General features: G+C 40.3%; 1 protein-coding gene across 12 annotated transcripts in view; it reads left to right on the forward strand.

Annotated features, from left to right (window-relative positions):
• FANCD2 (FA complementation group D2) overlaps nucleotides 1–14,957 on the forward strand; it is a 56,203-nt gene that overhangs the window by 17,708 nt on the left and 23,538 nt on the right. For 6 of the 12 annotated variants that reach the window (XM_082415616.1, XM_082415608.1, XM_082415617.1 and 3 more), the window contains 9 exons: nucleotides 2,060–2,206; nucleotides 4,085–4,219; nucleotides 5,421–5,552; nucleotides 7,024–7,134; nucleotides 11,295–11,404; nucleotides 12,924–12,984; nucleotides 13,653–13,772; nucleotides 14,215–14,288; nucleotides 14,597–14,743. In XM_082415616.1, coding sequence (XP_082271742.1) covers nucleotides 2,060–2,206; nucleotides 4,085–4,219; nucleotides 5,421–5,552; nucleotides 7,024–7,134; nucleotides 11,295–11,404; nucleotides 12,924–12,984; nucleotides 13,653–13,772; nucleotides 14,215–14,288; nucleotides 14,597–14,743 — 1,037 coding nt within the window. The remainder of the gene's footprint in view (nucleotides 1–2,059; nucleotides 2,207–4,084; nucleotides 4,220–5,420; nucleotides 5,553–7,023; nucleotides 7,135–11,294; nucleotides 11,405–12,923; nucleotides 12,985–13,652; nucleotides 13,773–14,214; nucleotides 14,289–14,596; nucleotides 14,744–14,957) is intronic. The other 6 variants (XM_082415613.1, XM_082415611.1, XM_082415614.1 and 3 more) reach the window with 4 other exon arrangements.

Below are 14,957 nucleotides of genomic sequence, written 5' to 3' on the forward strand. Positions count from 1 at the left end.
GTAAATAATGCTCTAATGAACATGGGGTGCAGATATCTTTGCGAATTAGTGTTTTTTGTTTTCTTCAGATACGTAGCCGGAAGTGGAATTGCTGGATCTATAGTAATTCTATTTTTATTTTTTTGAGGAACCACCATACCGTTTTCCATAGTGGTTGCATCAACTTACATTTCCATCAACAGTGCACAAGGGTTCCCTCTTCTCTACATCCTTGCCAACATATGTTATTTTTTGTCCTTTTGATGATAGCCGTCCTAACAGGTGCAAAGTGGTATCTCATTGTGGTTTTGATTTGCGTTTCCCTGATGATTAGTGATGTTGAACGTCATCACGTGGAGGTTGGCTATCTCTATGTCTTCTTTGGAAAAATTTCTATTCAGATTCCCTGTCCATCTTTTAATTGGATTGTTTGTTTTTTTGCTTTTGAGTTGTGTGAGTTCCAAGTAATTTGTGTTTTTCTGTTTTGTCCTGCTTGACTTTTTAACTTCTCTGTCTGTCTCTCTCTTTTTTTAAAAATATTTTTCTGTTACTTGGCAGCTGTAACTCTATTTATTTATTTGGCTATGTCAGGTCTTAGTTGCGGCGTGCAGCATCTTTTGTTGTGTCGTGCGGTCTTCTCTCTAGTTTTGGCACACAGGCTCAGCAGCTGCAGCCCTTGGGCTCTCTAGTTGTGGTGTGCAGGCTTAGTAGTTGTGGCGCATGGGCTCTAGAGCGCATTGGGCTCAGTACTTGGCGGCATGCGGGCTTAGTTGCCCTGTGGCATATGGGATCTTAGTTCCCCGACCACAGATCGAACCTGCATCCCCTGCATTGGACGGCAGATTCTTAACCACTGGACCACCAGGGAAGTCCCTCTTTTTTTAATTTTTAAACATAAGTAATACAAGCTAATTGGGGAGAAAAAAACCCCACAAGTAATCTAAATATGTGTAAAATAAAGTTTACCTCCACTCTCTGTGCCACTCTTCATGGATAATCATTCTTCCAGATTTTTTCCTATTCATATACAAGTTGTATGTGTGTGCAAGTGCAGGCACACTCACTCTTATACATATTTGTACTTGTATATTGTTTTTACAAAAATAGAATTACTATGATTATTGCAGTTTGCTTTCTTTTGCTTCACAATATGTTGTGAATGTCTTTGTCAAAAAATATAGCCTATCTCATTTTTTAAAATATTTCTTTATTTTTTAATTTAAAAAAATATTTTTTGGGGGCGCACCACACGGCATGTGAGATCTGTTTCCTTACCCGCGCCCCCTGTATTGGAAGCGTGGAATCTTAACCGCTGGACCGCCAGGGAAGTCTCTAGCCTATGTCTCTCTCTCTCTCTCTCTCTCTCTTTTTTAAATAAATAATTAAATAAATAAATTTATTTAATTATTTATTCTTGCCTGCAATGGGTCTTTGTTGTGGTGCGTGGGCTTCTCATTGCGGTGGCTTCTCTTGTTGCGGAGCATAGGTTCTAGGTGCGTGGGCTTCAGCAGTTGTGGTGCACGGGCTTAGTTGCTCTGCAGCATGTGGGATCTTCCCAGACCAGGGCTCAAACCCATGTCCCCTGCATTGGCAGGCTGATTCTTAACCACTGCGCCACCAGGGAAGTCCCCTATCTCATTTTTAATGGCCATATAATGTGCTGAAAATGACCATCATAATTTATATAACCTTTTTCATTTTGACAGACATTTACAGACTCTCCAACTTTTCACAAAGTAATTTTCCTAATAATAATGAAAATTTATACTGAAGTTGGCAAGTGACTTAATCTTTTTTCCCATAATAAATGTGAAGCTAGTCAAAGTTATTTCTGTAATAATACTACTTTTGCTTGTATTCCAATATTTTTTTAAAAGGTACCAGTGGTTAATAGTTGTGGCACTTTATTTCTCTAAAAAATATTTCTGGGTTTTTTGAAAACATAGGTGCTCCCATGAGAGGATGTTGAGCAAATGAGTATTCTTTGTTTTAATGGGAAAAAGTTGAGAGCTGCTGTTTTGTTGTAGTAAATGTACTGATTTATTAAACTGTTTTCGTGTTGTTGCATATTTATTGACAGCAGATTCTTGACCTGGCAATGCTCTTCATCATCTATAGCACCAACACTCAGACAAAGAAGTACATTGAGAGGGTGCTAAGAAATAAGATTCGATCAGGCTGCTTTGAAGAACAGCTGCTACAGAGTACATTCTATGTTCATTACGTGGTAAGTGTCAGAGAATCAGGCAGCATTAGTCTTAAAATTTTAGAGAGGTCGTTTTAACCTTTCCTACCCAGTATGGGAATCATGACACCACCAGCTTTGCTGGGTGTAGATGTTTGTCAGGGAGCTCAGTATATTTCAAAACATAGTAGGATTATTACTTACCTTGACTGAGACATTATGATGTTAATCAAATCAAACTAATATCGGTTTTCATCTTTTTAGCAAAAAAGTCACAAAATTGGTTTATGTTGAACTTACTAGACTCAAACCCCAAATTCTTTTTTTATAGGAAATATTGCAATTCAGGTCTTCTAATGACATACTTATATAACTTTATTTTTAACCTAGAATAGAAAACTTTTACAGCTCCCTTATAAAATGTCATCTTATTAGTTTCAGCCCATTGTTCAAGCCCATTGAGACTTCTGAATCTTAATTTTATGTTAATCATTTTAATTGTCTAGCTCTCTATGATCTGCAACTTTGATAAACTTGCCTTCTGTATCCTGTTTTAAGTAGTTTCTAAAAACCCCTGAGTATAACAGGATCAGAGGAATGGTAATAGAGACATAATTTTGTATCTATTGAACCATCACGATTTAGCCATTCAACACTATGACCCTGAGATGATCATTCCTGTTGAAATATAAACCATTTGAATTGGAATTTTATAATCTAGGAATGGTGTTTTCCAGGTGAATATTCAGGATATTAATAGTGTATATACCTTCTTAGAAAACTGGGTGAACCAGAGGTTTAGGACCTGAGTTAGGAACTAATGAGAATATGTAGCTGCGTCTTAAGACTTTATATTTATGGGCTTCCCTCCCTGGTGGCACAGTGGTTAAGGATCCGCTTGCCAATGCAGGGGACATGGGTTTGAGCCCTGGTCCGGGAAGATCCCACATGCCACGGAGCAACTAAGCCCATGTGCCGCAACTACGGAGCCTGTGCTCTAGAACCAGCAAGCCACAGCTACTGAAGCCCTCGTGCCTAGAGCCCGAGCTCCACAACAAGAGAAGCCACCACAATGAGAAGCCTGCGCACTGCAACGAAGAGTAGCATCCACTCGCTGCAACTAGAGAAAACCTGTGCGCAGCAACAAAGACCCAGTGCAGCCATAAATACATACATACATACATAAATAGACTTTATATTTAGGAATGGATTTAAAGTTTGTATTATTTTATCTTACAGTTCTTTGCTTATTTCTGCTATGATACATGTTTTGGGCTATAATTTTGCATAGGGCAGAAACCATATATAATTTTTTATTGCATTTTCCTCAGTAAAGCATTATACCAATTTTAGTGCTTAATTTAAGATTTTTTTAAAAATTGTGATGATATCAGTAAAGAAACTGGACTTAATAACTGATTATTTATTCTGGTTCCATTAATGTCCACCTACTACCTTCTTGGTAGGACATGATCAGTTCTCCTCTTGATGTTCTTTAAAAGAAATCAGTTTAATTAGCATTGAACCTTATAGACTGATTTCAAATCATAACCAAGGCAGAGGAGACCTGCTATATCCCCAGGGAGGCAGTATGATTAAGTGAGGAAATTGGGATTTAGAAGATCTAGATTCTAGTTCCAAACTGGGCAGATAGGAACAGATTACCAGCTATTAGGCTTGTGGTTTAACTTCCTTGAGCTTACAGGTCAATTCTTATCCGTATGTTGAATCTCACTGATCCTGAGAGAAACTCAGAATGGTGAAGGATTATTCTGAGTAAAACAAAGATTAAGGTTCCTTAAGTTAAAATGAGAATTGGGGAGAACTCTGACATCTTAAAAGGGTTAGCAATAGCAACTCTAGATGCTATAACTAAGTTTCTCCCACAGCTTCATTTCTCTCTACTCTTCCCTCCTCAAGGTTCTTAAGGATATTTGTCCATCCATTTTGTCACTGGCGCAGAGTTTGTTGCACTCCCTAGACCAGAGCATAATTTTGTTTGGCAGTCTCGTATACAAATATGCATTTATCTTTTTTGACGCTTACTGCCAGCAGGTATGTTGAAATGTTTATTTTGGGAAGGAGGGAACAAGGAAAAGGAAAGAAATGCAATTCCAGGTGACTTGCATGTGATCTGATGTTTTTATTTCTTCTTGTTTGGAAGGCATTGAAGGAGAAAGAACTCTGAACTGGGAGTTGGGAAAACTTAGTTCTAGTCCTAGTCTCAAAATGAAGAGATTGGACTTGAAGATCTAACTCTGTGTTTTGAGCTTTAAAATTCTCTGAGTCTAAAATAAGGTCCAGCTCCAGTCTGCTTCAAACAAACATTGGCTTAAAGGGCTGGGGTTATCATGCAATTTTCACAGTACAGTAATGGCAGTTTTAAACTTAGGTCTAAATAATCAACTGCCAGTTGATCCTGGAGTTGTTCTCTAGAAAAAAGTGTGGTGGAAAAGAAATGAAGGAGAAATGCCTGAGGGCCTAACCCTGTTCCCATGAACACGAGACACCAAATTTAGTAGCACATATCCAGTCAGGGAGGGCTGTACTTATGGAAAGTGATTATGAAAACAAAGAACAAAGTGTCTTATTTTGTATTGTTTATATATGCTATACCTTTATTAACAACATTAAAGCACATTTGAATGGAACTTTTAAAAATGAAGACAAAATTTTTAAAATTTAAAACAGAACTATTGACTCAGCTGGCATGAGATAGCTGCTGCACTTGAGAAAACCATGTGACTCAGTGTGGAGCAGCAGTATAAAGGAAAGGGAGAATGACATCTAAAACTTTTGGGGGGAACCATCTTAATGTCTTAGAGACAACATCATGACCCATGTTTACTTGAAACATACAAGTCTAACTTGTAAAAACTTTTAGCTCCTTGAGTGCCACCTTTTCAGTAAATTTCAATAGATTAAGTACAACCACAACTTAATGGGTAATATTTAACCCATATGAGAAAAAGAAAAAGACTACGCCAGGGAGCAAAATCAGGAGGGTTTAGACAGTGCTCACTGGTAAATTATGGGAAATAAATGAAGACTGGATGGTAGTGTTGTTAGAGTGACATAATCCTAAACCTCCTGAATCTAACGTTAATGAAAACTAGTTAATAGAATTAGACAATGGGATTGGGTGGGTTGGGATTTTAACCAAGTTGAGATTGGAATGGCCTCTGGCATGAACCTCTTTTAGATGACCATACCGTATTTTAGCTTCACACTGTCCTGTTCACTCTTCTCTGTATAGGAAGTGATTGGTGCCCTCGTGACCCATATCTGCAGTGGGAACGAAGCTGAAGCTGATACTGCATTGGATGTCCTCCTAGAGTTGGTAGTTCTAAACCCATCTGCTATGAGGCTGAATGCTGTCTTTGTGAAGGTATCTAGTCCTACCATTGACGTACTGAATCATTTTTCTTTCTTGCATATGTTTGAGAGGTACCTGATACCTGTTAGTTAACAGCAATTTATTTTGTACTCTAGATATTGAGCACTATAATTGGTAGAAGCAGGTGATATGGAGGTGAGGGTGATGGGGCAAATAATAGAAAAAATAACTCATCTATCTATTAATTCATTCAGTGAATACTTGTTTTTACCTAACTGTGTGCCAGGTTCTATTCTGGGTGCTGTGGATATAAAAGTTAGTCTTTGCCTTTGATGATAGAAAGTAAGACACGTAAGTAAGTCACTGTAAATACGTGATGAATTCTCTAATAACGTGCTATAGATACACCAGAGCAGGAATAATTAACTGGGGAAGTCTTCAAAGAAGAGATAACATTGGAGTGATTCTTGAAGGATAGAGATTTGACAAGAAAAAGTAAGGGAAGTACATCTAGGCAGAGAACAGTTTAAACAGAAGCAAATTGGCACCACCCACGTCCATGGTGTGCCTGAGGGATGACAGGTAGATTAGCATGGTTGGCGGATAGGATAAGGTGAGCGGTGGTGGGAGGTGAGGACATAGGACAGGGCCAGATTATGAAGGATCTTAAATACTATGCTAAAGAGTTGCAACTTTATTTTATGGACAGGAGGGAGCTTGTTACAGGTTTGTTTGGTTTTTTTTCCCAATTCATTTATTTATTTATTTTTAGTGCGTTGGGTCTTCGTTGCTGCACGCGGGCTTTCTCTACTCTTCATTGCTGTGTGTGGGCTTCTCATTGTGGTGGCTTCTCTTGTTGTGGAACACGGGCTCTAGGTGTGCGGGCTTCAGTAGTTGTGGCTCGTGGGCTCTAGAGCGCACGCTCAGTAGTTGTGGCGCACGGGCTTAGTTGCTCTGTGGCATGTGGGATCTTTCCCGACCAGGGATCGAACCCGTGTCCCCTGCATTGGCAGATGAATTCTTAACCACTGCCCCACCAGGGAAGTCCCTTGTTACAGGTTTTTAATGAGAGTTTGACATAATCAAGTCTGGGCTTTGAAAGATAACTATGTAGGCCCTGTTAGCCCCATTTTACAGATGAGAAAACTGAGGCTTTGCCCAAGGTCAAAAAGTAAGTAGCTCCCCTGTGACTCTTTCCATATCTGTAGAGGATGAATAAGTAATTCATGGGGTAGAAGCTGAGAAATAAGGTCAGAGACATAACTTTTGGCAGAATATTGTTTTCACTAAGAAAAAGGGAAGTGTGGAGAAAAAGAATAGGGGGAACTAGGAAGAGGTATGTTAGCATGGCTAAGCAGAACATCAACCCTTTGGGCTCTGAGCATAGTTTTAGAGAACTGGAGCTTTTGTTTAACAGATGCCTGGCTATCTGTGTGTGCCTCTTACGAGGATTTTAATTTTTTTATTTAAAGTAAAAAAATGTTACCTGCTAATCTCATCATTGGCATTTTTTTTCTCCCAGGGCATTCTAGACTATCTGGATAATATGTCACCCCAGCAAATACGAAAACTCTTCTATATTCTCAGCACACTGGCATTTAGCAAACAGCATGAAGCCAGCAGTCACATCCAGGTAAGAGGCAGTGTGTTGAGAAAGAATCTTTTAAACCTCTTCAACTGAAATTTGCTGAACAAAATTACTGCAGCCTGTGTAGTGGTAGAAATAGAGTACATAGCTGTAGTCCTAGCATTTGTTTATTTTCTTACTACAAACATTAGGTGTCTACTGTGTGCCAAGCACTGAGATGATAGGTATATATTAGACCTTCTGCCCTCAAGGAACTTAGTCCGTTAGGGTGAAAATGAGTCTGTAATCCGCTAATTATGAAACTGAGTAAGAAAAGCCACTCAGGTACTGTACTGAGTGCCACGGGGACACAGGGAATTCCCTTGTTCCCTAAGGAACATCTCCATCTAATGTGAACTCCATCTGGGCCTGCTCTCATTTGTGGGCATCATTCACTGAAAAAGCCAGGCAAAGGAACTAAAGATTAGGTTGGAATCATAACTCATAGCTCTTTTGTGTCTTTAGTGCCACCTTGTGGCAGTAATCCATACTGGCCTGTGACTTTGAACAACCAGCACTTTTTTTTTTTAACGAAAATTAATTGGCTGGGTAATATACACGCATGGTACAAAATTCAAAAGGTATAGAAAGGTAGTGAAAGATGTCTCCTCCCTCTCAGTCCTCTAGGCATCTGGTTCTCTAAAGGCAATCGCTGTTATTAGCTTATGGCTTTCTGAGATGTTCTGAGAATTAACAAATTTGTATTTACTTGTATACCTATATTTCACACCTTACCCTCTTGTTCTGTGTCTTGCTTGTTTCATTTAGCAGTATAGTTTGACGATTTCTTCATGGCAGTAATAATAGAGCTACATCATTATTTTATTTTATTTTAATTAATTTATTTATTTATGGCTGCATTGGGTCTTCGTTGCTGCATGCAGGCTTTCTCTAGTTGTGGCAAGCGGGGGCTACTCTTAGTTGCAGTGCGCAGGCTTCTCAGGGCAGTGGCATCTCTTGTTGTGGAGCACGGGCTCTAGGCGCACGGCTTCTGTAGTTGTGGCACATGGACTCAGTAGTTGTGGCGCACGGGCTTAGTTGCTCCACGGCATGTGGGATCTTCCTGGACCAGGGCTCAAACCTGTGTCCCCTGCCTTGGCAGGTGGATTCTTAACCACTGTGCCACCAGGGAAGCCCTATTTTATTTTTTAATTGTGGTAAAATATACGTAAGATAAATTTTACTATTTGAACCAATTTTAAGTGTACAACTCAGTGGCATTAAGTACATTGACAGTGTTGGGCAACCACCACCACTATCCATCTCCAGAACTTTTTTATCATCCCGAACAGAAACTCTGTCCCCATTAAGCAATAACTCCCCATTTCCCTTTCTCTACACCCTGGTAACCTCTAACATACTTCTGTGAATTTGCATCGTCTAGGTACTGCATTTAAATAGAGTCGTACAATATTTATCCTTTTGTGTCTGGCTTATTTCACTTAGCATAATGTGTTCACGGTTCCTCCATGTTGTAGGATATCTCAGGACTTTATTCCTTTTTATGGCTGATAGTGTTCCATTGTATGTATAGACTGCAATTAGTTCATCCATTCACCCACTGATGGGTATTGGCTTTTTTCCATCTTTTGGCTATTGTGAATAATGCTGCTATGGACATTGATGTACAGGTATCTCTTTGAGTCCATGTTTTCACTTCTCTTGGGTATATACCTAGGAGTGGAATTTCTGAGTCATGTGATGATTCTGTGTTTAACATTTTGAGGAACCACCAAACTGTTTTCCACAGTGGGTGCACCATTTTACTTTCCCATGAACAGTAGAGGGTTCCAATTTTTCCACATCCTCACCAACACTTATTTTCTATTTTTTATGTTTAACTATCCTACCATTTGAAAAGTGGTATCTCATTGTGGTTTTGATTTCCATTTCCCAGATGACTAATGATGTTGAACATCTTGTTGTGTGCTTATTGGTCCTTGTATATCTTCTTTGGAAAAAGTCTATTCAAGTCCTTTGCTCACTTTTTAAATGGATTATTTTTTGTTGTTGTTGACGTGTAAGAGTTCTTTATATACTCTGGATATTAATCCCTTATCAGATACATGATTTGCAAATTTTTTCCTCCCGTTCTGTGGATTGTCTTTTAGTCTTGACAGTGTTCTTTGATGTAGTTTTGGTGAAGTCCAACTAATCTATTTTTTTTCTTTTGTTACTGGTGCTTTTGGTGTCATACTTTAAAAAAATTGCCGAATTTGAAGTCATGAAAAATCTCCCCTATGATTTCTTCTCAGAGTTTTAGTTTTAGCTCTTAAATTTAAATCATTGATTCACTTTGAGTTAATTTTTAAATATGGTGTAAGGTAAGGGTTCAACTTCATTTTTTTTAAACAAACGAGTTTTTATTTAATTAATTAATTAATTTATTTATTTTGGTTGTGCCGGGTCTTAGTTGCGGCACACGGGATCCTCGTTGCGGCATGCTGGATCCTTAGTTGTGGCATGTGGACTTCTTAGTTGCAGCATGAGGACTTCTCAGTTGCAGCATGAGGACTCTTAGTTTCAGCATACGAACTCCTAGTTGCAGCATGCATGCGGGATCCAGTTCCCTGACCAGTGATCGAACCTGGGCCCCCTGCATTGGAAACGCAGAGTCTTACCCACCGGCCCACCAGGGAAGTCCCTTAACTTCATTTTTGTGTGTGTGGGTATCCAGTTTTTTCTAGTACCTTTTATTGAAAAGGCTCTTTTTCCATTGAGTGGTCTGGGCACCTTTGTGGACAATCAATTGACCATATGTGTGAGGGTTTATTTCTAGGATCTATTCTATCTGTGGGTCTAAATGTGTGTCCTTATGCCGTTAGCACACTCTTTTGATTACTGTAACTTTGTAGTACTTTTGAAATTGGGAAGTGTGAGCCCTCCAAATTTGTTCTTTTTCAATATTGTTTTGTTTTTTGTTTTTTAAAGATTTATTGATTGATTGATTGATTGCTATGTTGGGTCTTCGTTTCTGTGCTAGGGCTTTCTCTAGTTGCGGCAAGCGGGGGCCACTCTTCATCGCGGTGCGCGGGCCTCTCACTGTCGTGGCCTCTCTTGTTGCGGAGCACAGGCTCCAGACGCGCAGGCTCAGTAGTTGTGGCTCATGGGCCTAGTTGCTCCGCGGCATGTGGGATCTTCCCAGACCAGGGCTCGAACCCGTGTCCCCTGCATTAGCAGGCAGATTCTCAACCACTGCGCCACCAGGGAAGCCCTTGTTTTTGTTTTTTTTTAAATTCTATTTTTTTAATTTATTTTTTGGCTGTGTTGGGTCTTCGTTGCTGCGTGTGAGCTTTCTCTAGTTGCAGCGAGCGGGGGCTACTCTTTTTTGCAGTGTGCGGGCTTCTCATTGCGGTGGCTTCTCTTACTGTGGCTCTAGGTGTGTGGGCTTCAGTAGTTGTGGCTTGCACGCTCCAAAGCGCAGGCTCAGTAGTTGTGGCGCATGGGCTTAGTTGCTCCACGGCATGTGGGATCTTCCCGGACCAGGGATCAAACCCATGTCCCCTGCATTGGCAGGTGGATTCTTAACCACTGCGCCACCAGGGAAGTCCCTCGCGATAGTTTTGGCTATTTGGGGTCCCTTGAAATTCCATATGAATTTTAGTATGGGTTTTTCTGTTTCTGTAAAAAATGCTGTTGTTATTTTAATAAGGATTACATTGAATGAGCATATTATCATCTTAACAATGTTCAGTCTTCCAGTCCATGAACATGGGATACCTTTCCATTTATTTAGGTCTTCTTTAATTTCTTTCAGCAATGTTACGCAGCTTTTAATGTATAAGTCTTTTGCCTCCTTGGTTAAATTTATTCCTAAGTACTTTTTTCTGTTTGATTACTTCTGCCTGATCAGCCAACAACATTATGATAATTCACATTATCCATATCAAGCAACGGTATCAATAATAGCTGTTATTATTGAATGTCTACCATATGTTGGGCCCTGTTCTTGGAATTTTTCGTAATTTGTCTCTGATCCTTGAAAAACCTTCCCCATTTTATAGATGAAAAAAATCGAGACTCAGAAAGATGAAATGACTCACCAAAGACCACACAGTTAGTAAATGACAGAACCCTTGCTATTCTAGGTTTTTTGGCTCTAATACTTGTAGGCTCTTTTGCTGTACCATTCCAACATCTTCATCTTTATCATTGTTTCCTTGTAGGATGACATGCACCTGGTGATACGAAAACAGCTCTCTAGCACCATGTTCAAGTACAAGCTCATTGGTATTATTGGTGCTGTCACTATGGCTGGCATCATAGCGGCAGACAGGTATGCATGGAAATTCTGATTTCTGTGGCTCATGGTCAGTTAATCAAGTTGCTGTCTTACAAAATAAATTGTTACATTGTGTAGACATCATTGTAACAGAAGACATTAAAACCATAATAAGAGAAGTGAGCAAATGTTTGTTGCCACTTTTCCATGTTGCAGCATGTGGGATCTTTCGTTGCAGCATGTGGGATCTTTCATTGCGGTGCGTGAACTCTTCGTTGCAGCGCGTGGGCCTCTCTCTAGTTGTGGTGCGTGGGCTACAGAATGCGCGGGCTCTCTAGTTGTGGTGCACGGGCTCCAGAGCGTGCATGCTCAGTAGTTGCAGCATGTGGGCTCTCTGGTTGTGGCGCATGGGCTCTAGAGCTCACGGGCTTAGTTGCCCTGCGGCATTTGGGATCCTAGTTCTCCAACCAGGAATCAAACCCCGTCCCCTGCATTGGAAGGCGGATTCTTAATCACTGGACCACCAGGGACGTCCCCCATGTTCCTTCTAATCTTGACTGTATATACTACATATAATTTTTACAGAATTGTGATCACAGTCATTACATTCTGATGGTTTAAAACTAGGGATTGCTAAGAAATTAAGTTCTAGGAATGTTTCTAAAAAAGGGAAACCCTGATCTTCCTGGGATGCATTCTTCTGCATCTGCTCCAGTCCTGGGCACTAGACAGTACAGGTTTCTTCACTGCTGTGTTATTCCTGTCTGGAACACCATGTTTGGTATAAATAAAGTCTTCCTGTGGATTTTTCCCCCTTTGCACTTTGATGCCACAATTGTAACACCTAAAAGAAGCTTGGGGCTTGATTAGTTGTTACCATTGCAAAATGAGATTGGAATTTAGTTCATGCTTCTTGGAAATGATTTGTCATGAATTCCTGGGACCTCAGGAAACATCCTTAGAGTCAGCATTAGCAATCCGTAGAGGCTGCATAGTATACTGGTTAAAAGTTCATTCTCTGGAGCCTTACTGCTTGCCTGGGGTGAAATACTGGCTCCGTTGTTTATTAGTTGAATGATCTTGGGTAAGTTACTTTACCTCTCTGTGCCTTTGTATTCTCACATCTGTGAAATAAAGATATTAATAGTATTTACTTCATAGAGTTGTTGAGAGCATTAAATAGTTAGAACAATGCCGAGTGCTTGCCCTTATGATTTTTACTAATTTAATGTACCCTTAAAAAAATCTAAGATAACCATCGTTTGCTCTAATCCACATTTTGTATGGTCTGAATAAATACTTGGGGACTTGCTTGGTGGTCCAGTGGTTAAGACTCCATGCTCCCAATGTAGGGGGCCTGGGTTCCATCCCTGGTCAGGGAACCAGATCCTGCATGCTGCATCAAAGACCCGGTGCAGCTAAATAAATAAATATTTTTAAAACAAACAAACAAACTTGTTTGTGCTTTCGTGCACTTTTATCTCCACCCCGATCCCAAGGAAGGCACATTTCTTAAATTTATTGCCGTTTGTTACAAAATATTACAAAAATGAGTCTAAAATAATGTTTTTAGAAGTAGATCTTCCAGTTTGACCCCAGGGAGAGGAGACCTCAGCAGTGAACAGTGTACACAGGTAAGTTCTTGTCGTGTAGTTGGATATGTTTATGAGTAACTGAGGAATTGCTTCTGGTCACTGTCACCTTGCCAGAAAGAAGACTTCTTTTTTCAAAATATGTTTTCCTGAACTCATAACTTTTGTAATTTGTACCACTCTTTTGGCCTTTAGAATCCACTCGCTTGGGTTGTATTTTAGTTCTGTATCTGTCTGATCTTCCTAATTAAATTGTAAATTCCTAGAGAGCAAAAAAGGTGGGTCATGTTTGAGAGTAGCAGATTGACTGGAGCATAGGGACAAGTAAGTGAGTAATTGGAGAGTTGGAGGTAAAGCTAGTTCGGAGATAGAAAACAGAGAGCTCTGAATGTGAATCAAGACATTTTGATTTAATTTTTACACAGAGGTAGTCCTTAAGGGTTTCTTAGCATAGAAATGGCATAATCCAAGCTTCGCTTTAGAGAAATTAATCAGGTTCATGTGTCTGATGGATTGGAAAAGAGATGAGATTCAAAAGAGATGGATTGGTCTGGAGGCCTAGGGAAAACCTCAGGTGAGAGGTGGTGATAAGAGCTTTGCCAGTGAAATCAGAAAGGGAAAAACTTACTACTGAATGGGGTGCATGGTGTTTAATTAGGAAGCATTGGCAGCCCAAGGGCTGGACCATTCTTTCTCTTCGACTGCTCCAGGTGACCTCCTTGCTACAGTTGGTTCATTCCTGCAGTGAGCAGTCTCCTCAGGCCTCTGCACTTTATTATGATGAATTTGCCAACCTGATCCAAGGCAGAAAGCTGGCTCCAAAAGTGCTGGTATGTCCAAGTATCTTTTCTTAAAGCAATGAAGCATGAGGGCTGCTTTACTATACATTCTTCAAACCCTTCTCTCTGTTGTGCTGCAAAAATAAAAAGAACTTCCTGTGAGCTCTCCCATATTCTAATTGGGAAGGCTGTTCTGACTCACTCGGCCCCAGGCCTCTCCTCTGAGGCCTCCTTCACATAATAAAAATAAGGGATGAGGAGGATGAACATGTGGTTAATGATGTTGTTGAAAGCCACCATCTATTCTGTGCCACGCACTGTGCTAAGCATGTTTCATGTATTATGTCTATTCCACATCACGATGAGGTATGTATTATTGTTATTTTCAGAAATGAGGAAACTGAGGCTTTAGCAAGGTTAATAGTTTATTTAGGGCTTTATAGCACATATACCCTGGTCTACACAGCCTTTTTTGTTTGTTTGCTTCCTGAAGGAATGGGCTGGGCAAACCATCTTTAATGATTTCCAGGATGCCTTTGTGGTGGACATCTGTGTTGTTCCAGAAGGGTAAGTACCGTTTACCCACTGACATGGTTGTACTGGTAAAGAAATTATGTCAGTTATGTCAGTTGCTGGTGCAAACCTCAGAATGTCTTGACCTCAGCCAAGTCTAGCCCACTCCCACAACTTCCCTCCTCCCAACCCCAGCACCCCAGCACCCCCAGCTCCAGGATTGCTAAAAGATTCCCCACTTGTTCTTTCTCCTCTTTCTCACTTCTCCTCATAACAGAGGAGATTAGTTTGTTCTAGTGGTTTCTCCCACAGACTTGCCATACCCTTGAATTGCGGTATCAGATTCTGGGTTCTCTCCACAGTGACTATCCATTTCCCGTGAAAGCTCTCTACGGACTAGAAGACTATGATAGTTGTGATGGGATTGCCATCAACCTCCTGCCACTGTTGTTCTCTCAGGACTTTGTGAAAGATGGGGGTAGACTGACTTCGCAGGAATCAGACCAAAAGTCAGTACACTTTTTCTTCTCTAAAACCTCTGTTGGTATTTTGAATGTTCATGGGGAATGCCGCAGTTCTTGCAGTCTCTTGAGAACTTGACTGAAAAGGATTTCTCCCAAGACAGGTGGTATATGGATGGGTTACTAAGAATGGGGCAGACTCCTTGTTTTCTCCCGGACCCTGGGTTTGGGATTTGCATTGAGTCATGACAGCCAACAGATA

This window comes from Balaenoptera physalus (assembly GCF_965194825.1).
Source record: "Balaenoptera physalus genome assembly, chromosome: 11".
Lineage (NCBI taxonomy): Eukaryota > Metazoa > Chordata > Mammalia > Artiodactyla > Balaenopteridae > Balaenoptera > Balaenoptera physalus.